This window comes from Drosophila biarmipes, chromosome 3R (genome assembly GCF_025231255.1).
Source record: "Drosophila biarmipes strain raj3 chromosome 3R, RU_DBia_V1.1, whole genome shotgun sequence".
NCBI classification, from domain to species: Eukaryota; Metazoa; Arthropoda; class Insecta; order Diptera; family Drosophilidae; genus Drosophila; species Drosophila biarmipes.
The window spans coordinates 4479808-4506573 of NC_066616.1; the positions used below are offsets into that span (position 1 = coordinate 4479808).

General features: G+C 42.4%; 4 protein-coding genes across 7 annotated transcripts; 1 reads left to right on the forward strand and 3 right to left on the reverse strand.

Annotated features, from left to right (window-relative positions):
* Window positions 1–1942: 1942 nt before the first annotated feature.
* On the forward strand, window positions 1943–6880 carry LOC108022466 (inositol 1,4,5-trisphosphate receptor-like). Its single transcript, XM_050889564.1, has 7 exons — window positions 1943–3988; window positions 4054–4246; window positions 4307–4441; window positions 4568–4740; window positions 4798–4962; window positions 5022–5447; window positions 5500–6880. The coding sequence occupies exons 1-7, from the start codon at window positions 1943–1945 to the stop codon at window positions 6064–6066; spliced, it is 3705 nt and encodes a 1234-aa protein (XP_050745521.1). The 3' UTR covers window positions 6067–6880.
* A 68-nt stretch (window positions 6881–6948) lies between these two features.
* Window positions 6949–15946, reverse strand: LOC108030064 (uncharacterized). Of its 2 annotated transcripts, XM_017106694.3 has the most exons (13): window positions 15783–15946; window positions 14346–14644; window positions 14080–14287; window positions 13554–13625; window positions 12642–12963; window positions 11274–12483; window positions 10823–11182; window positions 10309–10766; window positions 10157–10255; window positions 9787–10097; window positions 9450–9732; window positions 9220–9384; window positions 6949–8739 (listed from the first exon to the last, which is right to left on the reverse strand). In XM_017106694.3, exons 2-13 carry the CDS (start codon window positions 14581–14583, stop codon window positions 8533–8535), a joined length of 3933 nt encoding a protein of 1310 aa, XP_016962183.1. In that variant the 5' UTR covers window positions 14584–14644; window positions 15783–15946; the 3' UTR covers window positions 6949–8532. The 2 variants fall into 2 exon arrangements, with proteins under 2 accessions (XP_016962183.1, XP_016967616.1); XM_017112127.3 differs by lacking the exon at window positions 13554–13625 and having other exon boundaries at window positions 15783–15945.
* A 172-nt stretch (window positions 15947–16118) lies between these two features.
* On the reverse strand, window positions 16119–18591 carry LOC108036673 (transcription initiation factor TFIID subunit 6). The gene is made up of 3 exons (XM_017090644.3): window positions 17726–18591; window positions 17508–17668; window positions 16119–17120 (listed from the first exon to the last, which is right to left on the reverse strand). Exons 1-3 carry the CDS (start codon window positions 18482–18484, stop codon window positions 16280–16282), a joined length of 1761 nt encoding a protein of 586 aa, XP_016946133.1. The 5' UTR covers window positions 18485–18591; the 3' UTR covers window positions 16119–16279.
* Window positions 18592–19602: 1011 nt separating this feature from the next.
* Window positions 19603–26614, reverse strand: LOC108023294 (protein-L-isoaspartate(D-aspartate) O-methyltransferase). Of its 3 annotated transcripts, none has more exons than XM_050888580.1 (5): window positions 26597–26614; window positions 20758–20964; window positions 20560–20696; window positions 19902–20306; window positions 19603–19841 (listed from the first exon to the last, which is right to left on the reverse strand). In XM_050888580.1, exons 2-5 carry the CDS (start codon window positions 20810–20812, stop codon window positions 19758–19760), a joined length of 681 nt encoding a protein of 226 aa, XP_050744537.1. In that variant the 5' UTR covers window positions 20813–20964; window positions 26597–26614; the 3' UTR covers window positions 19603–19757. The 3 variants fall into 3 exon arrangements, with proteins under 3 accessions (XP_050744537.1, XP_050744538.1, XP_016948527.1); XM_050888581.1 differs by lacking the exon at window positions 26597–26614 and adding an exon at window positions 26525–26541; XM_017093038.3 differs by lacking the exon at window positions 26597–26614 and having other exon boundaries at window positions 20758–21080.
* Window positions 26615–26766: the final 152 nt, after the last annotated feature.

A 26766-nucleotide genomic window follows, 5' to 3' on the forward strand; every position in this document is an offset into this window, starting at 1 on the left:
CATAAAATTGTTCAATGCATTTTCATGAGATTTTCCGTTCTCCGTTTTTCCTTTGTTTAATTTGTATAACTACATATTTATGTAAAGGTTTGTATATTTGTATGTAAAGATTCATTCCATTGATGGTGTTTGCATTTCGAGATTAAAATAAAAAAAGTTTACAAAATCAGTGGAACGGCTTAAACATAACACTGGAAGCTGCTGAAGCTATATAAAAAGTTGAGAGTTAGTGAGCAGTGCGCGGATTAAAGAACATAATACTTCGATTTGCGGCAGTTCAACATATTTTTAAAATAATTCTGTATGAGAAATACTTGGAGGGCATATTGCTCTAGGGATGGAGTCGAATTGGAATTGAGCTTTCTAGCCGATTTGGAAAGTGTTAGATACAAAGGCATCAACAGTTATATTTTACGATTATGTGATCTAAATATGTATACATATATAAATGTAAAAATGTTTTATACTTGTCCTATTTTATTTTTGTAAAAGTTCTTTACGCTGCCATTGTTTAGTGCTGTTATCTATGATTTTGGTTGGTGTTTTTTAATAACACCGCTGCGATTCAATAAGTTTTATTCACTTTGGTAAATATTTTGCATTTCGTATTTTGGAAGAAAAAGTACTGGAGTAGGTAAAACATTAGTATTTTGAAAGTTTGAGTGTTTATAAATAAATTAGTTATTAATCAACAATATTTGTTTAACTGCTCATGGTACAATTCGTGGCATATTTATAATATAATGTTTTCCCCTACATGTGTTTAACTTAAGTATTGATGGTTAGGTACAAAGAAAATCTCATGGCTTATATTGTATGCCTAATCAATAAGTATTTTTTGAATCGGCTTTTAGATCGAAAATCAGAATAAACTGAACACTGATGTAAAACTGTCATGAAGCTGCGTTAGTATATTCCTATAAATTGCATAAGAAATCGAATTGGATTGCTGCATAAAATTTGCTTGCGACTAGATTGAAGTTTGTTGCTCTTCGACTTGCTTATGCGGTGTAGCTATCGAATCATATATGTATATCATATACGCGTATGTAAATATAGTTAAATGGATAAATTTGTTCTTATTACACTTTAACTAGCGCGGCTGCCTTGAGAAGGGAAGAGTGATTCAAGCATTTGCAATTGTTCCCTGGTTGCCAATAAATGTGGCTTTCATTCACAAATGTATCACTGACAGACAGTTTCTAAATGTGACTTAATGTCTTTGAATTGAATCAAACTATTTTTGAACAATCGGTTCCCTTCCAAAACATCGCGGACCTACGACCATATCGAGACTTCATTCGATAAAACGGGTTACGCGTTCTTTTCTTAAAAGCGAGCAGCCACGAATAATTCTACATGTATTGATTGGTTAATATATACTTATGTGCCCGAACCACTGAAAGCCTGTTAGACAGTTGTGCCGTAGGCGTTATTAAAAACGGCTCGAGAACTATCCGTATCTAGCGATATATCTTCGGGGCTGGCCAAGTCCACGCGCACGTTAGAATTAGTTCGACGTCGGGCAGTTTGCGCAGCGCCCCAGTTACTGAGAGTCCAATGGAAACCGGAGGAGCTGGCAGCCGGTTCTGCGTCCACCTTGACCTGCGTGCATACCTGCGAATTATTCGAAAGATTCAGATTCAAATTTTATTTTTATACTTTTACTGTCCCTATCAACACCATTTCAAATCCAACCCCCGACAACATCATAAAAATCATCACATTCCTTGAAAAAGCCCAAATTAAGATTACAATTTAAATGTTAATAAAATCGTAGTTAATTCCACACCTCAGACGAGCTGAAGGCTCGAGCTGCTAGAGCTCTTAATTTAGTAAGTCTATAGTTTTAACTTTAAACAAGCTCTATATAAATAAATACAACTTTTACATTTCCTATTTTCTTGGCGTTTATTCGGACGCATTGTTTTGAAAATCCTCCATGCCTTTCATAAGTAGAAACATTCAGGCTGCCCACAGGCTCACCCAGTGCCGGTGGCTATCGTTGGGGGACCGCTTTAATGTTGAGAACTGCATCCGCACGTTGACCGAGTCTGCCAAGATTCGAAGCATCTCATTGCCCCCCGAGCTGGAGCAGCAGGTGGCCACCATGTCCAGCAAGACGGCCATGCTGACGAGGCAGACCACTAAGTGGCTGTTGGCTTCTAAGCAGCCCAAGTACGAGGCTCAGCAGTCGGCCAGTCTGATGCGATGGGATCGCTCAATCATCGAGGGCCTGCAGGACATAGTGTCCCTCTTGGAGGATCAGCTAAAGCCGGTGGTGGAAGCGGAACTCTCACTCCTTGTGGACATCCTTTACCGCTCGGAGTTGCTCTTCCCCGCCGGAACAGAAGCCAGAAAGCGGTGCGAAAGCGGCGGCTTCATCCGGAAGCTAATCAAGCACACCGAGAAGCTGCTGGAGGAGAAGGAGGAGCGCATGTGTGTCAAGGTTCTGCGCACGCTCCGTGAAATGATGGCCATCGATGTGAACTACGGCGAGAAGGGCGATGCACTGCGTCAAACGCTTTTGCTGCGCTACTTCCAAAGCAAGAGCACTCCACGGTTGCTGGAGGAGGAGGTTCCCCTGCTAGCCGCTCCCTTGGCAGATACTGCCAAACAGCACCACCTAGTGACCCACGGGCCAGGGGCTAAATACTTACAGCGAGCTGGCAAAACGCTCCATGAGATGCAGAACCACTTGGACAGAGAGGGAGCCTCTGATCTGGTGGTCGAACTGGTTATTAAGTCCGTACACTCGCCCAATATTTTCGTTGAGGCTGTGGAATTGGGAATTGCACTACTAGAGGGTGGTAACCCCATTATACAGAAGGACACGTTTCAAAAGTTCCTCAGCGACGACCTCAACCAAGCCTTCTTTAAAGTCTTCTTCGAGAAGATGAAAGATGCCCAGCAGGAGATCAAGTCCACCGTGACGGTGAATACCACCGATATCGCGGCCAAGGCGCACGAGCACAAGCAAGACGCCAATCTGGAGCTGGACAAGATCTCTCGCAAGCATGGCCTTAAGAGCAATGGAGTGGTCATCACGGAAGAACTTAAGCGGGAACTGCACAATGCCGGGCTGGCGACTGCCCGGGCTTACGGTAATGCCCGGAACATCCACTCTGGCGAGGAAAGCTCCGCGATCAGTGTGAACAGTCCGCTGGAGGACATATTGGCCGAGAAGCTTGAGAAGCACAAAGACAGCCGGGAGCAGCGTAACCAGTTGTCCAACAAGGTGCTGGTGATGCAGCCCATTCTGCGCTTCCTCCAGCTGCTCTGCGAGAACCACAATCCGGACATGCAGAACCTGCTGAGAAACCAGAACAACAAGACCATCAACAACCTGGTCTCGGAGACGCTGATGTTCCTTGACTGCATATGCGGCTCGACGACGGGAGGCTTGGGACTACTGGGGCTGTACATAAACGAGCACAATGTGGCCCTGATCAATCAGACCTTGGAGGCCCTCACAGAGTACTGCCAAGGACCGTGTCACGAGAACCAGAACTGCATAGCCACCCACGAGTCAAATGGATTGGACATCATCACGGCTCTCATACTGAACAACATCAATCCGCTGGGCGAGAACCGCATGGATTTGGTTCTGGAGCTGAAGAACAATGCTTCCAAGCTGCTCCTAGCCATTATGGAGAGTCGGGGTGACAGCGAGAATGCGGAGCGCATTCTATACAACATGAACCCCAAGCAACTGGTGGAGGTGGCCTGCAAGGCCTACCACCAGGAGGAGCTGATCGACGAGCAGGACGACGGGGATGAGCCAGACGCCGGGTCGGACGATGATGACGCCACAGTGAGCCCACGGGAGGTGGGCCACAACATCTACATCTTGTGCCACCAGCTGGCGCAGCACAACAAAGAGTTGGCAGGCCTGCTTAAGGCCTCGGAGGATCCGCAGTCCGCCAGCTTTGACGCCAAGACAAGTCAGGCATTGATGTATTACGCCACGCACACAGCCCAGATTGAGGTGAAGTAATGCGTCCTATTATTCGTGTATGTTTTAACTAATCCTGTGTGCCCATGTATTTGTAGATTGTTCGAAACGATCGAACTCTGGAGCAAATAGTCTTTCCCATCCCCGAGATCTGTGAATACCTGACCACAGACACCAAAATCAAAATCCTCAATACCGCCGAACGGGACGACCAGGGATCGAAAGTGGCAGACTTCTTTGACAAGGCAGAGGAAATGTTTAACGAGATGAAATGGCAAAAGAAGCTAAGAAGTATGGAATTGTTTTATTTTAATTAAAAATTACACTAAATACATAATTGAAAATCCACAGGCCAGCCGTTACTATTTTGGATTAGCAGTTACATGTCCCTGTGGAGCAATATTCTCTTTAACTGCGTGGTTGTTATCAATATGATTGTTGCCTTCTTCTATCCCTTTGATAATACCGTGCCAGGTAAGACGATAGGTAAGGCTAATTTCAAATGAGTCTAAAAATTCTTTATTATAAATATATTTTTTTAATTTTTCTCTAGTAATAAGTCAAGAAAGACCTAATAGATTTCATAAATCTTGTCATTTTCCGGTTTCTCAGAGCTCAGCCCCCACATTTCCTTGCTATTCTGGATCATAACTATATGCTCACTGGTGATTGTGATAACGCTACCGCGTGAGTCCGGGATTAGAACTTTTATCGGGTCCGTAATTCTGCGCTTTATATTCTTATTGGGACCAGAGTCAACCCTTTGCTTACTGGGCGTAGTCACGGTACGTAAACTGACCACATATGTAGACAAACCCTATAAATTACTTCTACCCAAAAAGGTCACTCTTAAAAGTGTTCACATAGTGAGCATAATGGGCAACAAGGGCACTCTGGAGAAGCAGCTAATCAAAATAATAACCGACTTTCAGTTACTTTACCACTGCATTTATATAGCATTTTGTTTTTGCGGCCTGATCTTTCATCCCTTCTTCTACTCATTACTGGTGAGCTAAAGACAACGCCATCCTAAGACACTAAATTCAAATGACAATCGGTTTCACAGCTCTTTGATGTGGTATATCGTGAGGAGACGCTGGTCAATGTAATTCGCTCCGTGACTCGCAATGGACGCTCCATTGTCCTCACCGCTGTGCTGGCTCTGATCCTGGTCTACTTGTTCTCCATCATTGGCTACATGTTCTTCAAGGATGACTTTCTGGTTAGCGTGGACTTCGAGGAGCAGGACAATGCGTCGCCTCCGGCTATACCTTTGACCTTATCAGTGCCAGTCTCCAAAGATGCGTGTGCTGCGCCAGACGAAATGGGCAACTGTCCGGCAGCAAAAGCCGTGGCACCACCAAGTGCTGGGGGCGGGGATGTGAAGGAGCGGTCCTGCGACTCCCTGGTCATGTGCATCGTGACAACGCTTAACCAGGGCTTGCGAAATGGCGGCGGCATTGGCGACATACTCAGGGCGCCTTCAAGCAAGGTACCATCCATCTTTCAAACTCAAGCAGCACCACTAATTTTTATTTTTGCAGGAGGGTTTGTTCGTGGCTCGTGTGATTTACGACCTGCTTTTCTTCTTCATTGTCATCATTATTGTCTTGAACCTCATTTTTGGTGTCATCATCGACACATTCGCCGATCTGAGATCGGAAAAGCAGCAGAAAGAGGCCATCCTGAAAACAACCTGCTTCATCTGCTCACTCAACCGATCTGCCTTCGACAACAAGACGGTCAGCTTCGAGGAGCACATCAAGAGTGAGCACAACATGTGGCATTACCTGTACTTCATCGTGCTTGTGAAAGTCAAGGATCCCACTGAGTTCACTGGCCCCGAAAGCTATGTGTATGCGATGGTGAAGGCCGGCATCCTAGAGTGGTTCCCCCGCCTGCGCGCCATGTCGCTGGCAGCTGCGGACGCGGATGGGGAGCAGATCGAGCTGCGTAGCATGCAGGCACAGCTCCTAGACACGCAGTTGCTCATAAAGAACCTATCCACCCAACTGCACGAACTGAAGGACCATATGACGGAGCAGCGGAAGCAGAAGCAGCGGTTGGGATTGCTCAACACAACGGCACACAGCCTTCTGCCGTTCCAGTGAGGCTGCTAGAACGAGTAGAATACTTAGAAGATGTGGCACTTCACTTTGGTTAACATTCCCTGTGCACCCAAGTATTGGCACCACTCGCCATGTAGCCCTTTCGTAACTCATTCTCAATGTATTCACTGCGTGGGTGAACAAGTTCGTACGTAATTAAAAACAAATCTCCAAGCACTGTTGAATATCCCGAGTAGATACCAAAAATCTGTCTGTATTAGATTCGAATTCCAAAACCACATACCACATTTGCTCAAATAATGTCCCGCGGGATTAAATTCTACAATTTTAACCACTTGAGTACATTAATAAGTAGTAAACTCACTCAGAGAACTTAGGGCTGTTAACATGTTAGTAAGTGGGCGTGTTAGGCATTTTTCACAACCTAAAAAGTTTTCACCCTACCTCTCCTCGATGACTTTGTAATACCTAAAGCTGGAATCTAGACCTATGTAGTTAACCTAAATGTTCGCAGAGCGACCTCTATATAATTTTCTAAAGTGTTTCGCGCTGTCTTAAACTAAATATATTATTTAATTGTTAATACTGTATGAATATATTTTCATAAGCTTCACTGCAAGCAGAGCTTTACTTGGAAAAGAAAACTTATTATTGTGATTACCCGTTTTATAAATTGATTCCGTTTTTATTTCTGAATGGTTTACTTAGTGCTCGAAACGAGTTGTGTTGGTTAAATTCATTCTAAGCTAACAGTTAGACTATACATCCTAGGCGAAACTATACTATGTTTAAGTAAAACTTTATATCTTTACATGTAAACGGAAATATATCTTTTGAATAAATACTATCAGATTCACTTGGTGTTCATTGGTTTTTATCCCGGGTCTGCAAGAAAAACTGACATTCAGAAAAAACACAACTGGGTTATTTTTAGCCAACATTTTTTATTACATATTAAACTACAATTGCGCGAGCTACTCTATAAGTATCGTAATATACACATTTTATTTTTTAATTTCTGCAATTACACTCTACTTAAAAAGCAGCTAGCGCACATTCATTCATAATTTATTGTTACATTTTTGTTTAATATTAAGAAAACATTTTACATAAAATTGTTCAATGCATTTTCATGAGATTTTCCGTTCTCCGTTTTTCCTTTGTTTAATTTGTATAACTACATATTTATGTAAAGGTTTGTATATTTGTATGTAAAGATTCATTCCATTGATGGTGTTTGCATTTCGAGATTAAAATAAAAAAGTTTACAAAATCAGTGGAACGGCTTAAACATAACACTGGAAGCTGCTGAAGCTATATAAAAAGTTGAGAGTTAGTGAGCAGTGCGCGGATTAAAGAACATAATACTTCGATTTGCGGCAGTTCAACATATTTTTAAAATAATTCTGTATGAGAAATACTTGGAGGGCATATTGCTCTAGGGATGGAGTCGAATTGGAATTGAGCATTCTAGCCGATTTGGAAAGTGTTAGATACAAAGGCATCAACAGTTATATTTTACGATTATGTGATCTAAATATGTATACATATATAAATGTAAAAATGTTTTATACTTGTCCTATTTTATTTTTGTAAAAGTTCTTTACGCTGCCATTGTTTAGTGCTGTTATCTATGATTTTGGTTGGTGTTTTTTAATAACACCGCTGCGATTCAATAAGTTTTATTCACTTTGGTAAATATTTTGCATTTCGTATTTTGGAAGAAAAAGTACTGGAGTAGGTAAAACATTAGTATTTTGAAAGTTTGAGTGTTTATAAATAAATTAGTTATTAATCAACAATATTTGTTTAACTGCTCATGGTACAATTCGTGGCATATTTATAATATAATGTTTTCCCCTACATGTGTTTAACTTAAGTATTGATGGTTAGGTACAAAGAAAATCTCATGGCTTATATTGTATGCCTAATCAATAAGTATTTTTTGAATCGGCTTTTAGATCGAAAATCAGAATAAACTGAACACTGATGTAAAACTGTCATGAAGCTGCGTTAGTATATTCCTATAAATTGCATAAGAAATCGAATTGGATTGCTGCATAAAATTTGCTTGCGACTAGATTGAAGTTTGTTGCTCTTCGACTTGCTTATGCGGTGTAGCTATCGAATCATATATGTATATCATATACGCGTATGTAAATATAGTTAAATGGATAAATTTGTTCTTATTACACTTTAACTAGCGCGGCTGCCTTGAGAAGGGAAGAGCATTTGCAATTGTTCCCTGGTTGCCAATAAATGTTGCTTTCATTCACAAATGTATCACTGACAGACAGTTTCTAAATGTGACTTAATGTCTTTGAATTGAATCAAACTATTTTTGAACAATCGGTTCCCTTCCAAAACATCCCGGACCTACGACCATATCGAGACTTCATTCGATAAAACGGGTTACGCGTTCTTTTCTTAAAAGCGAGCAGCCACGAATAATTCTACATGTATTGATTGGTTAATATATACTTATGTGCCCGAACCACTGAAAGCCTGTTAGACAGTTGTGCCGTAGGCGTTATTAAAAACGGCTCGAGAACTATCCGTATCTAGCGATATATCTTCGGGGCTGGCCAAGTCCACGCGCACGTTAGAATTAGTTCGACGTCGGGCAGTTTGCGCAGCGCCCCAGTTACTGAGAGTCCAATGGAAACCGGAGGAGCTGGCAGCCGGTTCTGCGTCCACCTTGACCTGCGTGCATACCTGCGAATTATTCGAAAGATTCAGATTCAAATTTTATTTTTATACTTTTACTGTCCCTATCAACACCATTTCAAATCCAACCCCCGACAACATCATAAAAATCATCACATTCCTTGAAAAAGCCCAAATTAAGATTACAATTTAAATGTTAATAAAATCGTAGTTAATTCCACACCTCAGACGAGCTGAAGGCTCGAGCTGCTAGAGCTCTTAATTTAGTAAGTCTATAGTTTTAACTTTAAACAAGCTCTATATAAATAAATACAACTTTTACATTTCCTATTTTCTTGGCGTTTATTCGGACGCATTGTTTTGAAAATCCTCCATGCCTTTCATAAGTAGAAACATTCAGTATACACTCTTATTTCACCTTACATTCAAATTTTTTACAAATTAAGTACTCAAAGATAAAACCAAACTGCTAATCTTCAAGCAACAATAAACTTGTGTCTTTCAAGAAAAGATAAGTAATATACCCACCTCACGGTTTCCACAAGGTAATGTTTCTGTGCCGTTTCCCAAGGCAGAGCCCGACACGGAACCTGAGCCGGAGTCACGGGTGCTGCCAATGCTGCTGCTACTGGCCAGCGAGTCATTGCTTGATTCAATGACCGCGCCTCGGTACCGAGAAGCGGCCTGAACAGCCTGAAACAAGCCAAGGAGAAATCTATTTATTGAGATCTTTACAGCAGGGCATAATGAAACCTTACCATTGCATCACCACCTTGACAGTCTTCGATCGATTTGAGGATTTCCCAAACCAGTTCGGAGTCCAGGGGGATGGGCTGCTCGGTGTCACGATTGTAAATGGCAATAGCAATGTGAACGGGGTGAGGAACGGGCAGCGGAATCAGCAGCTTTTCCGTCACGCTTTTTTCCCCGCATTTCTGCTTCCAAGGTCGCCAGACCTTCTGGGCTTCTTGTGGTGTCTTCGGCACATGCTGGGCCCGGTGCGCACGCACCCTCGGTGTGGTCAGTCCCACCGACATATCCCTGTTAGGAACTCTAATAGCATTACTAAATCAAACTATTTGGCTCAACTTTTACCTTTTTTCGGGCTTGCGGAAGGTGAGCGTTATGCGAGAGCGTGGGTTGAATGCGGTGACTTCTAGGAACGGCAGATGCACCTGGACGTTGCCCCGCGGCGCGTACACATTGCCGAGGAGATCCAGGCCCTTGGAACCAATCACGTCGTTCGCATTCTTCACCATCTCGGTATAACGCATCAGATCGAGCGAGGCATGTGGTTCTAGTTTAAAATGTGTATCATGTTCAGTCAATGGCGTTAGAAAATCTAAACTAAATATGTCGGTGTATAAAAGACCAGCCAGTCCAGGCCAGTCGTTAACCGTGAGACCCTGTACAAAAAAAATCAATAAATTATTGCTGCTCAAATGTTTTGTTGAAGTATTTTTACCTTATTATCCCAGAATTCTTCTTCGCTTATCGACAGTCTGCCGATGACATGTGACGGATAATACTTCTCTAAAATATGGGCGGCCAGTTGTATAGCGATCTAAATAATAGGAGTTAATGCGATGCAATTCAAAAGTTTGAACTCACACAAACCTTTAATTCTTTGGTATTCAACTTGATGCGCGACTTGACCTGAGTGGTCAACGACGTCTGCAGTTCCCTTCTTCTCTTTTCCAGCTTCTCGTGCAGCGTACTCATTAGGTCCTGCGCCTCACGGTCCAGCGATAAATACGGACCGGTTTTACTGATTTGGGCGGAAAACGGTCCGAAGCAAGCCTCGACAAACTGGAGAAAGTCCTGCTGGGGCTGTAGAACCACTCGCTCTGTGGCATGCTGGTAGGCCTGCAGCTCGTCCAGTTCCATTTTAGCCTCTAGTGCAGCCAAAGCCTGCTCTGGTCGGATGATAAAGTAATAGTCCAGTGCCAGCCCGGGTCCGGCAATCCGTTTTACAGCGATGCTATCCGAGGCCGGCACACGTCCACACTTCTTTATAAACAAATGGTAAGTGAGCGAGTCCCAAACAAGACGAAGGGAATATCGAACAACACCAACTATGTGATGGAAACTGTAATAAATAAATGATCTTACATTTTAAGCTCTTACGAACCTATAAAAACGACTCCCGCTGCCAGGGGACAGATGAATGTTGCCATTAGAACCGCCGCCACAGGCTGCAGCACGCCCTGTATTAGAAAGTTCCAAACGATGGCTTCCAGCAGAATGCAGTAACGATTTTTCGTGTTATCTGGCGCATCCAAGTCATATATGAGGATCATGTAGATGTGGAGCAGTAATACAAATACGGGGATCCATAGGGGTGCAGTCACAGCCAGACCAATGCTCAGCAAACTGGCTGCCAAGCAGATAAGCGGAAATGCAAATAAAATGACAATCGTGCCCAGGAATCCCTTCACAAAATAGTTCCAAGTTCGATTAAGGTTGCGTGTTAATCCCTTGCCAATAAAGCCTAAAAAGAGGTACATATACCATATTAATTTAAAGCTACACAGATTTAACCAAACTAAACAGAATCAAACTCTATTCAACTTGAAACCTACCTGTGTCCGGTTCTGTCTCGAAGTGCGTGCGTGATTTTGATATATGCCGCCACAGCTCGATGAGACGTGAGGCCAGCGTCTGCGTGATGCTCGTCTTTCTCGGGAACAGAGTGCCGTTGATCTGCGATAGCTCCAAGTCGGGCATAAAAGGCTTTACGCAGCAGAGAGCGCGCAACCCCAGTGGACTGCACCACGGTACGAGAATACCCAAGAGGAACATCATGTTCCAGGACCAGCACCAAATGCGCTGGATCATATTTAGTAGGCGCCAGAAAGGCCAGCGGGTGCTTGTTGTCCGTATTATCTCCTTTTCCACCAGAAACACAGGTTGGCTGGGATCCGAGCGAGGAGTGACAATACTGGTGGCATGTTGGCTGATTACAGTGGGAATTACATCCGACAGGCCCTGAAAGTTACGACGGATGATCCACGATTGCGGCGACCAGATTCGGCACGCCCACTGAAAGCTACGGGTGGGAGTCTTGGCGTTCTTTAGCTCCTTAAGCAGCACTGGCTCCCGTTCCTTCATGAAGGCGAGGTCCCGGGACAAGAAGTAGGCGGTCTGATGCAGGTTGTGCTGGGTGCACATCTTCAGGGCCTCCTCGTGGGCCGACCAGGCGCTCTTATGAAGACGGTTTTCCTCGGCGTGGCGAAGCTTGGAGCGCAACCAAGGGGCAACTCGCGACAGCACGGAATGGTCATTGGCAAGACACTTCTTGTGGTCCTCACGCGTGCGTTTGATGTTCTGCTCCACCTTGTCCACAGCCTTATACATGATCACTACCGACTGCGCCTGCTGCACCAGGAGTTCAGGCACACCAGCGCCCAGCTCGGCCAGTTTGGTATTGGACACGATAGAGCTGTAAACGCGCTGCAGGTACTCCTTCATAACAGCCTCGTTAACCTCCTCCTCGATCTCCTTGTCGTTCAACTTCTTCGCCCGCAGCTCAGCAATCAGACGCTCACGGAAATGCAGGAACCAGCCCCGCGTCTCCCTCTCCAGAATGCCAATCAGAATGGGCAGCGCCTTGCGCATGATGTCGCGGCAGAACAGGCGCAGGTCAATCTCCTGCCCCTTTGGCGTGAGGAATAAGTACGGCACGGGCTGGCTGACCTCGCAGCTGTTAAAATCGAACTTTTCCATGGTTGCACGACGCAGCATCTTTCGGACATAGGAGCACAGGCCGTCGAGGCAGTCTTCGAACTCGGGCTGAGGAAAGCAATATTAGATCACATAACTCATTACACCAAGTTAGGGAATGTAAAATTTTGAGTTTCGTAAAATTAATTGCCAGTTTCGATAACACATTTAATTTTTAAATTATGGAAATAATAATTCGGTATGCACCAGACTAAACAAATGCTTACCCGGCAAACCAACTCTGCTATGAGAAATCGGCAGCGCTCCTCCTTTATCTTGTAGTCCAGATTGTGGGCCAAGAGAGCGGGTACGCCGATAAACATGTCCGCCAGCTTGGTTAAGGATCCCAACAGGCCGTGCATCGCCTGCACTACGGAGAAAAAGTGCGAAAAGATCCGTGCTCGGGCCGTAACCACCACAAATCGGGCAGCCAGGGCCAGGTCGCTCAAGAAGGAGTCCTGGGCCCGTAGCTTTCCTTTCTGAAGTAGCTGAGACAGACGCCATTTGTGCACCTGGCCAGGAAAGTGAAGACTGGGCACATCGAACTCGCTGTGAATGGGCAGAGATACGGATTAGTTTAAGGCCACAACATGATCAAGGCGACATAAAACACATACATAAATGAACTATATAAATGACAAATTGTTGGCATGCACAAGCGTGTTCCAGATTCAGAATTATGGTTTGCCGGATTCTAAGTGAATATTATGTTTGAATGTTTGTGTAAATATGTGAGTGTGCTTGGGGTCTGTGGATAACTCACTTCCTAAATTAACAAACAGGATCCCCGCAGTATAATGTTGCTTACATCAGCACTTTCAGAAAATAAAAAAACGCTTTTCAAAGATTACAAGCCAAATTTATAAAAGTTTTTTTCAGAGTATTTTTCTCATCTGCAACATTTTCTTTTCATTCCACAGGTTTTCACATGCAGATTTGCTTTTGAACTTTCGTTTCAGTTTAACCAGCATGCAAATTTAAAGTAGCGGCTTTGGATAATGACTTAACTGCTAAACAAATAACATTGAGAAAATAATAATGTATGTACAAACGGAAGAACACCGACTAAACAGATTTAAATGCAGCGGCAGAACTTTGCCCAGGCTTTTGTTGATCGCCTTTAAATAGTGTTTATTTACCCATTTTTACGTATAGTTTCCAATTGTTCCAAAGTTAATTTCTTCGGCTTTCCATATTTATCCTTTTGCAAGCTTTACAGAAATATGTCACATACAAATTGTGGTTTACCGGTTCAAGTTTCATTGGCAAGTGATACACAGAATAAAAACACAATAGTAGTGGGTCATGCGTTTAGTTGGGTTAGGAAACAAATAAACAGACTACGATAGCTGGTATCGTATTCACTTTTATAAAGATTTGGAGCATGCCTTAATTTGATTTTTGCGTTTGCTGGGTGCAAAGTGTCGCATAATGATAGGCAATGGTTAAGGAACTCAAGAAACGAAATAACCACTATCAGGTGTGGGGGATGTGGCGAAAGCACTGTTAATCAGCTGGCTGTTAACTGCTGCACAATAGCTCTTTTTGCTTATTAAGCTGGCAATTGCAAGCCACTCCATCCATCATCCGTCAGCCACCATCCACTCATCCATCAATCTATCCATCAGCGCAATGAGCAGCTCTGTCTCGTGACCGCAAACTCACCCAGTTTCCCGCAGAGTCTTCAGCTGGGTGCTCGTCAACCGGCGTGGCTCTCCACTCCCGTCCGAGGCCACGGCGTCCAGCTCGTCAAAGGGAGGAGCTATAAAAAGGTCACGCAGATTAATGGGACGACTTTTGCGGCTGCTGACGCTGTTGGTAGCGTTCCTGGCCGTCAGATTTAGACCACTGCTGGCCAGCGCCTGGGGCAGAACTGAAATGGGACTTGGTTAGCATGGTGCCATCACACAATCCTGTCCAAGGGCACTCACCAATGGGAAAGCTCTTCCAGTGGTAGAGGAACTGCTCGGCTACGCTTTTGATCTGCTCCACCAGCTGTTCCACCTCGGGCGGAGCCCCCACCAGGTTGATGTTGAATTTGATGGGCTCCCGCTCGGGACCGGCCAGCGTCTGGGGTCGCAGCATCTGGGTGCCGGAAGCACTGACCGACAAAGTGGCCGGCACAGCAGCCGGTGCCGGAACCGAAGCGCACTGCAGGGACATGGGCATGTTAACTGGGCGCAGCCGTTCACTCGGTTATTGGGTCCATTCCTGATTGGAATAATAAAGGCTGGAAAGACAGATAGGTTCGTAATTGTAAAAATGGAAAACTAGGTTATCAATGAGCGCCCGTTAAGCTGACCTTTCCTAATAAATAGTTTAAAAGGAATATAAAAGTTAAAGTAATAGATACCCATTAGAACAATTGAAATGTACTTTACTCGTACTTACTATCCAAAGCAGTGAAGAAAAGAATTTAAATAAAGCTTCATAAACATAACAAAAAGTTAAAACCAGTTTGAAAAACAATTTAATAGTATATTAACATTGGTTGGTGGTGCTTCTTGCGCCTCTAAATTATTGAGTGGCTATATAGAGAAACAAAGCTGGTAAATTATATACATAAAGTTGCATATATCACTTTAACGTTACGGTAAGGTTTGGGGTACAGGTAAACGACACCATTTTATTTATCCTTTAAGGTTCTTTATATGCACCAATAGGCAAGTTTCTCTTTAATAAATAGAATTATCTTGCCCAAATTCTTCCCCGACGAACTGCGATGGCTTGGAAGAGTATAGGGAGAATCGGCAGACAAGATGCCAGCTCCTGACTCGTGTTATTTGATGGCTGACCAAGCTAATTGAAACCGCACAAGCGCGCGCAATATTAAAATTAATGATCTAATTGAAAATTCACTGGCGCATGTGTGATGGTGAGAATAGTTCGGATTCCACGGGGTCCAGAGAGAGGAAGAGATTCCAGATGTAAACAAAAATATGAAACGCTTTGAATTCTCCAGCCCCTCGCACTCTCGCAAGTTGACCAATTATCCGGATCGCAAACTAACTTCAGGAGGGTCGAAACGAGTTTGTCGCACCGTCTGGAAACTCGAGTTTCACCTGCCGCAGGGGCACCTGCAGACTGCAGCGTCCAGACCTCGGCCACCTACCACAACTTACACCCAATTTCGCGCTTCGCTTGCGTTATTGGGGCCCCCAATGTGCCGTTCCACGCCCATGAGTAGACACTGTACTGAAGAGCCCCCGCCAGTTAAACCGCCCCACGCCCCTGCCCCAACGATTCTTATTGTTTAATTGCCGCACACACACATTCGCACGCGCAACGAGACGCACACGTACACCTATGCGGCGCACACAAGACGTTCTGTGTTGTCGTTGGGGTTTTGAGTTACAACTGCCTTTTACCTCGCTTCCAATATCAAATTGCTGGAGCTCCGGACTCTGCAGGCATCGTAGTGGCGACTCGCAAGATCACAAAGCTGAGTTTTCCGTTTCTCGTCTTTATTGAGCGACCAGACAAACAATACACATACGCTCTTTTCAATGCACCAGTGTGACCGCGCGCTTAAATATCGGTTATACCGTGCGGGGTCCTAAGCGGTCACTCTTCCGATGGTCAACTCAAGTGCTCGTGAATATCGATTGCTGGGGGAGAAATCGATGGCTCGATTAACCAGGATGCTGTTTCGACGGTAAACGGTAACAATCCAATTAAAATTTAAAATAAAAAGGCGGCATCCATCCTGTTGTTCTAGCTCCCCAAAAGTGGAAGTCCCGAAGTGTTTATTATGATGGCGGCATCCATCCTGTTGTTCTAGCTCCCCAAAAGTGGAAGTCCCGAAGTGTTTATTATGATTGCACTTTGCACAGAAAATAGTTCACGCATTTATCAGATATAATCGTTACTTAAGTAAATAGTTATCCGGCATTCTGCCACTATTGCACGATGAGGGAAGACTTCCGCTATTGAAGGATTGCAAAAGGCACAGATTGTTTGGCTTAAACAGTATTCCATTAGTGGCTTGCGAAAAAGAGCGCATGGACACTGGCGGGACTACAACGTTTCCGAGCTGCGGCACCGGAATCTGATTCGGTTGAGCTACCACGTAGCCCGGAGGCTTGACCAACTTAGCCTGATTTTCATACGGAACAACTGTTCTAATGGGATTGCTCGGTAGCCGCGGCAGGATCTTGACAACTTGTCCATTCACAAGGAGATTATGACAACTTGATTTGGGTACATCACTGCTGCAGCGAACTCCGTTGCTGGGCGTCTGGTTCTCTAAATTTGGATCTTTTGCAAGTCCTGTTTTACTGTGTTTATCAGCAGATGGGACCCAAGGGTACACTCTTGACGCCTCTTCAGCCTCCTTCTTGGCTGCAGCCATCGCCTCCACCCTGACTCTGGATACGACGACGGAATCACACAACGACGGACCTAAAGATCCGTAAGCGACCGCATACTGATCGGGGAGATCAGGGGGTTTGTGAATAGTCTTCAGCACCGGGGTGGCCACCTTGATCACACGATGGCGCACATACTTAGCAGCCTGTTGGTCCAGACTGGAGCTGGACATCTCATTGGTGTCACGCGCGGTCAGATGAGGCTCAATGCGTTTGGATAGGTGTGGTATTTGAGGCACAATGCAGGCGCGCACCACGTGACTACCCATCTTTCCCAGGCCAATGACTGCTCCAAACACAGTCGCCAGTGGCTCCTTTAGAAGAGCACTTTTGTAAATCCTGCAATACGATTGAAAATTTAGATTGTAGCTTAATCAGTATTAATGTCAGCATGTTAATAATTGTTGAAATAGATATTGAAGCATTTAAACGCAAACTCTATACCATATGCTGAAGCTACTATCGTTCGTGAGACTGATTTAACATTATCTTGACTTAATTTCATTTTATTTTTCTTTCTTCTGTGTACGTTCTTCACTCATTATAAATAATTTAATCAAAGCTTGCCTATAAAATGTATTATGTGCAAACCCATTCCGTGGAATATCTACTTAGCCCCATATAGCCTCGGCTAGGCTTCCAAACTTTGTCTTTCATATACATAGGTAATCAGGCATATAAAGATAATGAAAGAAATCGGAACGTGGCTTAATGTTCTGTACTTGCCCAATAACTCTAGGTAAGATGATGTTTTCGGAGGAGTCAAAGTGACGCACTATATGGGCGATTATGTTGCCAGAGTACTCCCTCAAAGCCCAGTGCTTCTCCAAGTCGGGCGATAACTTGATCAGCTGGCAGGTTAGAACGGCCGGCAGGATCAGGTGGAGCTGAAATGCAGCAGATGCATTTTCACCTGTTGCCGTTCCTCAGAGCCGAATACTCACATATGGTAGCAAATTTAGCCTAGGGTTTGCCAAAAGGGCTTTAGTCATTCGCAACAGGTAGAAGAGTATCGCCATGTTCTCCAGGGCCACGTGGTGTACTGTCATTTCCGCGATGAACCCGCTGAGCATGGGCAGTAGCACCTCCAGCGATGGATCTGTGGAAAGTGTTTGGAGCGCCCGTTGGCGCCGGTATTCCGAGGCGCCGACGCAGGCCTCTGTGACCAGCTCGAAGAACGACTGCTGCTCCTTGGTCAGCGGGTAACGCTTGCTCGGCTTCAGCAGCACCTGCTCCGTCTTCAGCCAGCCTGAGTGGGAGGAAGCTGGTTCAAGGGCAATCTCCGGTTCAGGCTCCTGACCGGAAACCAGAGGAACGGGCCCAGGCTCGGCGGTCAAAGCTCCGCCTACAACATGTAGACTCTCTTCGACAAGAGGTCTTTGGGAAACTGCGCTCACGACCGGCCTAAAGAAAATGTCTTGGTCAAGGTCTTCATCCAAGCGGACAGCTTGCTGGATGTGCGACAGTTTTAGCCTACGCTCCCGGATGCGTCGCATATATTTTCCCGCCTCGTCCAGCAGTTTGGAAATGTCCTCCTCAACATCGAGCGACAACCGCTTGAAAACGCCGTCGCCCAGCTGCATGCCTGTGCTATGCAAGGATATCGCAGCCAGGGATCGCGGCGACAAGGACTTTTTGCAGAAGCCCTCGCCTTTGTCGAAATCGTTCATTTCAGTTGTCTTTTTGTTTTCAAACTGCCACATTCTGGCACTAGAGATGGCCCCGGTCGATAGGCGATGCCAGGTGCGACAGTCGACTTCCGCAAATCGGATTTTCAAAATAATCGGATTCAATTGAAGCTCGCAGATAAAATGTTTTCAAAGAGCCCTTTTTTCGTTTTGAATGTCAGTTTAACGTCGGCATAGCATGCCACATCTTACCAGAGGGCCGATAAGGGCTCCCAATAAAAACAACCATAAATACTGATTAAATCTTTCTAACAACCTATTGCAAAGTAAAAACTGGCCATTCTTGAGATTATATTACATTATAGCAGTGCCTACACTAACACAATAAAATCTAAGACTTGACCTTATGTGCGTAAACCTAAGAGACCGGCCAAAGCCACACGACCGTTTAGAGTGTCTGTGTCCTGGCAGAACGTCGTCAGGGAGCTCCCAGACAGTAAGTTAGCACCATTGTTATATATTTGGGCATGTACTTGTCGGTCTCAAACTATTTCCCATAAAAAAATAATATTCTATCAATATATTTTAATAAAGCCATTAGCAAAGCCAAAGCAAGCACCTACCTCATCCTGGAGGATATTCCCGACAGCTTATCGCCACTTATTTTGATTTACTTAATCTTTAAAATTATATGTTTAGACGTCTGTTTAACTTAATTATCGCGTTTGTACGAATTTTTGTGTATTATTTTTAACCATTCGGAGAACCTATGATCCACTCACGTCGAGCTCCTTTTACATACTGCCCTTTTAGAATTTCCACACCCGACATGATCTTGACTTTGACATTAATGTCAAGTGAATTGAGAATGGGCCTAGTACAAATGGGGTTGGAAACACAATTCTTACGCTCAAAATTGAAGATATTAGAAGGACCTTTTAAGTCCACGGACCTCAGACGATGGACGCCCATTAACCAGTTTAAAAGCATTGGCTATAATAAATCAGATGCTTCTGGTCTGACTAATAATCAAATTTTCTTGGCCTATTGGTAAATATAAGCTGCCACAGCTTACTTGGCTTAAGATAATTTTGGTCACTGAGATACATAGACTAGGGTTCATATCAGATCGCAGTGTTTATATTATCCCAAGCAGAATAATTGAACGAAACTAACCAATAAGACTTAAGAAATTCTTGTTCAGGAAACTTATTTAATTGAACTCAACGCGAAAACAAGCATTCCAATTTGATTTGCGTAATTAATACTATCGAAAGTATACCCAAATTTGGTAGAGAATAAAGCCGAGCAGCAGCACCACAACCAGGGACCTTCCCACTCGTTGCAGTCAGGAGCGTAGATCAGTGAGGGGCACGTACATCACGCCCATGAGACGTGTCATCTGCACCTTTCCATCTGCGTCCTTGTCGTACTGCGGGGAGAAACGGATTAGTTACAGCAGTGGCTTGTCCCTTAGCTATGGTTCGCCAACCTGTTGCATGTACTGAGAACCTCCGTCAGGGCCGACGGGCACAATGAGTCGTCCGCCCTTGGCCAGTTGGTTTATCAGTTCGGTGGGCGTGTCCGGAGCAGCTGCTCCCACATGTATGGCGTTATAGGGGGCACTCTCTGGGTATCCCTTGCGCCCGTCGCCCTCGACAATCAGCAAGTGCCCGGAGTCGAGCATGCCACGGTCGTCGGTGTTTAGGTTGGCCTTGCTTATCCTCACAAGCTCTGCCTGGTGCTCTATGCCCACGATACGGGTCTCCGCATCGGTGCCCTTGGCCTTAATGTAACGATAAAAGCAGGCCGTGAGGTATCCCGATCCAGAGCCCACGTCCAGCACATGTGCTCCAGGCTTCAGGTGGTCGCGTAGATACTCCAAGGCAAAGGCATGCTGCGTCGTTAAAAAGGATAAAGCTATTAAGCATGTCAAAAAATCATACGTAACAACCCATTTTAGAAACCTTTAGAATAGGGGTACGCAGCCCCCCTATGCTTCTCATGTGCATCAAAATAAATTGTACTACTTTTAAGTTCGAAAAAGGCTCTTATAATGAACAGTAATGTAATTCTTTCCCGATTTTGGATCTTAGTCCCCATGTAACCCCTTAAAGTAGGCAGCTGGTCAGTCGAGGGCTTTTAGTTACCATATGAGGAGCACTGATGGTTACACCACCTCCGATGGGTTGCGGGGCGTCCATGTAGGGATTGCGCGGGGAGTAGTGCTTGCGATCGGTTTCCGCCATCGCCTTGGCCACCCCATCACTTGCTATGACGCCGTGATCTTAGGATTTCGTCTCTATTATTAACACTTTCCGTTGGGCAAAGCGGTCAGAATGGCTCACCCTTCAGTTGACGAATGAGGTCCTCATTGTTGGCTCCCACTGAACGCCACGCCATGCTGAAGGCGCGGGCAAAAAGGCCCAGCTTAAGAATCCCCAGAAGAAAATGCCTTTTTTCCAACGTATTTTTTTTTTTTTAAATATTAAGTTACTTCCTTCCGTGAAGAGGGAAGAATTATTTGGCCGCCCCGTTGGAACGGGTTAACGCCACTGCCAATGTATGAAATTAAATTTCAAGAAAAACAAAATTTAATGGACAGCTATGTAAATATCGTGCAGTAGTTTCTGGTGATGTTATGATGACAATGAACGATGAGCGATGACGATGAACGATAAGCGATGAAAATGTTATCAATGTGTGTGAGAAATTTTAATTTTAAGATTTTGTGAGTTGGTATAAGCGTGGATGGTGTTATAGTGTGTTAAATGAGCAGTGTGGAGTGTGTTGTATTAGATATTAATATTAGCAGCTCGAATGAAACTGGTAATCGATGTCCAATTTTCAATTGGTTCATTTCCAAGTAAACGATAGATATCGTTATATTTAAGTAGTGTTGGATAATTTTGTCTTGTTGGTGTATATTTTGAGCAATTTAACAAAATATGCGAAATGTCTTCATTAACGTTGCACGAATCGCATAGGGCGTTATCGTAGACTTTCATTTTGGAAAGTGTGTATTTGTCAAAAGCATGTCCGCTTAAGATTCTGTTAAGAGTCTTCGTTTCTATACGGTTGAATAGGTGTTCTTTGTTTTTAAACCAAGGCTTGGAAGTGGTATATGGTGAGAGGAGAGAGTAACCCTTGTTACGCTCTAATGAGAACAGACTGTATTCACGCTCCCAGTCTTGTTTTATTTGCGCGAACATATGATTGATTGCGTCCTTAAGGGTCCATCTGACGGGTGCGAAAGAGCCGTTAATTTTAGCGTTTTTAGCCGCTGTATCTGCGAGATCGTTTTCCCAAATATTGGAATGGCTTGGAATGTGGTGAAATTCTATGGATAGCAGGGTTGGGTTGTTTATGACTTTTTTCAGAATGCATTGAGAGATGCAGTTTTTGGAGTTCGTGTTCTTTATTGTCTGGATGGCACCAAGACTGTCAGTTAAAATTGCTATTTTGGAGAACTTTTTTGAAATACCGAAGTCAATGGCTTTTTCTAGGGCTGTGAGTTCAGCAGTCAGCGACGATAGTTTTTTGTCGGTGTAGAAACTTTTTATCGAATTGGAATTTAAGTGAACAAAGGCACTGCCTGTAAAATTTTCCGACACAGAACCATCCGTGAAGATGATTTCCATATTTTTTGAGGTTAAACCTCTTATTTTTTCTTTAAATAAAGAGAGAATTATAGTCTCGTTTGCCATTTTTTTATTCGTACAAGTACCTTTAAAGAAATTTGTGTCAACTGAAATCTTGCGTGTGGACAGAGAGTAAGGACAAATAGGAGCAATACTATCCAGGATATTTTTAAATTCAGCATAAATTCTACTGTAACTAGTATTTTTGGCTACAAAGGAGTTTGACAAAAGCGACGCAGATGGTAGTCCATGAGCGAACGTTTTGGCCAACTCCTTCGCTGTAGCGAATTTAATCCTATAAGCTGGAGGAAGTTCAGCTGCAAGATTATAAATAATATTAATTGGAGTCGATTTAATAAGTCCTAAGGCCTTTCTAAGGTGGAAATTAGCATGCTTATTTATATTGTTTTGTACTGATTTTGATATGTTTGAAAAAGAGGAGCAGGCGTATTCATATCTAGTTCTAATAAATGCTTTATAAAAGAGTAGTGACTTGCTTGGATGTACTCCGAAGCGGCAACCACTGAGCATTTGAATAAACATATTCGTTTGATTCGATTTAGAGATCGTTTTATTTACATGCTGAACAGACGAGTTGTTTGAACTTATGACTCTACCTAAATAATTTATACTATTTACATTTTTTAAAATAATATTATTGCACAAGATACTTAAAGGTTTTTTCCTTAGATTAAAATGAATGGTGGCTGATTTGTCTGGATTAAAAGTAAGATTATTAATATTGCACAGTTCCATAAATCTATTTACTTTTTGTTCTAATTTCTCTTCAGCCATCGAAAAGACTTTGTCATAACAGACTAGAAAGAAGTCGTCAGCGTACTGGAACAGAATACTGTCATGGTCATTACTTAAGCTGTGAAGCTCAGCTGTATATAAATTAAAGAGGATTGGACTCAGACAACTACCTTGACTAACTCCTTTGTTTACAGTTATCTCTGCAGTACCCATAGTGAGAACTCTTTTACTAAGGAAGTTTATAATGAAATAGATATGATTGTGGTCGAAACCCAAACTAACTAATTTGCTACCCAGAATAGGGATATTGACGGCATCAAAGGCTTTACTTAAGTCTAAAACCGCTGCGGTAACGTGGAAACCACGAGCTTTTAGGTTGGCTATGTTATTTATTACATCGTTGATGCATTGGGCAGTAGAATGGTTTTTTCTGAACGCATAGGATCTTGGTGGCAGAATTTTATTTTTATTAATGTGCTCTTCCATCCGCAATTTAATCAAACCTTCTAAGCACTTAAAAGTCACACTTAGAAGGCAGATAGGTCTGTTGTTGGTAATAATTGAAGAGTCTAGATTTTTTTTGGGAACAGGTATAACCCTTATTTTCCGCCACTGATCTGGAATAAACCCATTGTCTAAAGTAATGTTTAGCAGGGATACCAGTTTTTCTATTTGACTTAAGGGTAGAGATAGAAGCATTCTGTATGAAATGTTGTCAAGACCCTTAGCCGAGTCTGGGTTACGAGAGTTAAGGAAGTCAAGAAGTTCACGCGCTGAGAAATTAGAGTTGGTATATCTATAAAGCAGATCAGGAGAAAAAGATACGTCAGGACACATCGCAGTGTTGGGAGCTGTGGCTATTTGATTGAGAAAATCTCTATGTTCTGAGTCAGATATTGCACTGTTTGACGGTTTAATTTGTTTAAAAAGTTTAAGATTTTTGATTTTGTTCCACATATCTTTCAGAGAAGAGGGGTTAGAAATGTCTTCTGCTAGCTTATTGAGGTTTTCTTTTCTCATTTTATAATAATAGTTGTTAAGTTTTTTATTACTGTTAATATAGGCAATAGCATCAGATTGTAGTTTGGATTTAAAATATTTTTGTCTGCACGCGTTTCTTAATCTAAACAATTTTTCACATACCTCGTCCCAATACTTTTTTGGAACATATCTATTGTTTGTATTTATTTTAATTGAATTATTACAGTGTATTGTTTGGGATAAGTTGGAAATGCTATCTAACGTTGTAATTTGAATTTTGGAAAAGTCTTTGATTATTTTATTATGGTTAAATTTAATAATATTAGTCGAAGCAGAAATTTGGTCTATTTCAATTAAGATTGGGAAATGATTGCTATTTGATATTTTAGAATTTATTGAGGACCAGTTAGAACAAAGATTGCTACTATTAATGAAAGTGAGATCGAGTGTTGAACTATAGGATGGGTTATGGGAGTAAGTTGGAGAGCCGTTGTTAAGGCAAAAGAAACCGGAGTGTAAGAGGGAATTTTCTAAAATACCGCCTCTGACATCTTGAGTATTATTACCCCAAATGCTGGATTTGGCATTGAAGTCACCACCTATGACAGTTAGACCACTCGATTGAGCAGCAATAGTAAATAGATCATCGCAACCTTGTTGAAAAGAATTAATGTCTGTGCTGGGAGCAGCATAGACACTGAAAATATTAATATTATTTCTTAGGTTAATTGTACGGATACCAATGACTTCTAAGCTAATATCACAGTTGATTTGTTTAAAGCGTATGTGTTTTTTTAAGTAAATTCCAACGCCTCCATAACCATCGTTACGCGGCTTACATACAAAATTATAATTTGCCAAGCTACACATGGAATTATTGGAAACCCATATCTCTGATAAAATTGCTATGCCTATGTTGTTTTTTACTAAGAATAATTCTAGTAATTGTTTGTTATTATTAGCAGTTAAGCTCTGAATATTATACTGTAGGATTTTTATTGTCATTTAAATAATATAACTTTATGTTTTATTTTCAAATGAAAACAGATAGACAAATGAAAGAGAAAAGAAAAACGAATAAATAAAAAACAATTAATTTAACAGAAGAAAGAAAAAAAAAAAAAAACAAAAAGAAAAATTAGAAAAAATAAGTAAATAGATTAATAAATAAATAAAAAAGTTATTATTCAAAATTAAACAAGTTGATTAATTTTGAACAAATCAATTTTTGAGTTTGTAAGTGCTATTCTGTTTCTTAAATTCTCTAAAAAGTTTCTTGATTCAGGTACTAAATTGGTTGTTTCGTTGACTAGAAATGAGGATATTTCAGAATCTAATTGATTTAAGCTATTCTCCGCAGCTTCAAGAGCTGGATTGTCTAAAAAAGGTTGACTAGAGGGTGAGGAACTAGGTGGATTAGAATGAATGAGAGAAAACTTTTCGTTTGGAGTGTACTCATGTTCATGAAGAGCAGCTTTCCAGCTGATCATAGTGTCGCGTGAATTTTTATCTTCGTTTTTCTTGTTAAGAGAGTTCTTAACAACCTTATTAAAAGGGTTTTGTGCAAATATTTGTTGGGTAGCTATTTTGGTATTATTTTGTAACACTGGATTGGCAGATTTTCTTTGCCATGTTGGCTGGGGGAAGTGGGTTAAGTCGTTGGTGTCGACTTCATCTAAAATTTGGAAGAGAGAGGGGTACCTAATCTTCGTTTCATTTCGTGATAAATTCTCAATAGTCATACATTTCTGGATAGCGTACGCTCTCTTACGAGCAGGGCACTCAAGAGAGGTGGCTGGGTGATTTTGTTTGTAGTTGGCACAAACGAGTTGATTACATTGTTGTTCTCTTGAATGCAAAAGAGAACATTTACTGCATTTTTGTTCAGTTTTTTTACAATGCTGAGCAAAGTGATTAAATCTAAAACAACGAAAACATTGACTAAAAGGAACATATGGACTAACATTAATTTTGGTGTACAGGAAGACAATCTCGTTGGGAATTTGAGTACCTTTAAAAAGAATCTTAACCCTAGGAGTGTTAATAAAAATATCTTTATTGTCTCGGTCCTTAGTCTTCACACGAATTATTTCTTGAATAGGTACTGGAGAAGAAATGTACTCCTTAAGTTCAGAGTCGGAAAATTTTGTCGGAATATTAAAAATAATACCCATTTTAAAAATGAAATGCTTAAGAATTTTAGGTTCGTAACCATTACTTTTAAGATTTGAGGACAGGATGCTATTAGCTGCCGTTGCTGACTTGCACTCAGCCTTGCAGCGCCCATAACCAATCTTATTTACTGAAATTATATCTTTAATATTTAATTTTAGCAGGACAGCATTTAGTTCAAGAGGATTTATAGGAACTCTTCTAGGTCGGTTTTCGCCATTGGTTTCACCAATTTTGTCTATGTAGACCACAAAGGGTCCCTTGTGAGCGCTGCTGTACGAGTATCCGTTGTTTTCCAAATTTCCACTTTCTCTCTTCTCTTCTTTGCTAGCAGGATCCGTTATAGCTTTACCACTTACTTGGCTGGTTGGACTCGGATGACTTACAGGGTCAATGACTTCTTTCATCTTAACTTCTTCGCTTTCCGATTCTACTAAATTGTTATCCGTAGGTTTTTTCTTTTTATTTAAGGGCGATAATTTCGGCCTTTTAACGTTGCTCAGCTCCGAATAAGGGTTTTTACCCTTGGCCTCGGAGGAGGCCATTTTTCTTGGAGTAACTTTACCCGTAATTGATTGTTTATTTAACCAATAACAACAGACAAATATTTATAAAAGGTATTAAACGTATATATTACGTTATATTTTTGTTTTGAAAAAAACAGAATAAGTAAAAATCGGTATCACACACTACTCAAACACCTCCGTTGCATGCAACAGTCAGCACGCGAATGCTTTTTTTTTTCCAACGTATTGAATTTGTTGTGTTTTGTTTTTGTTTTCGTTTCAGCGCAGTGTGGCCAGATGA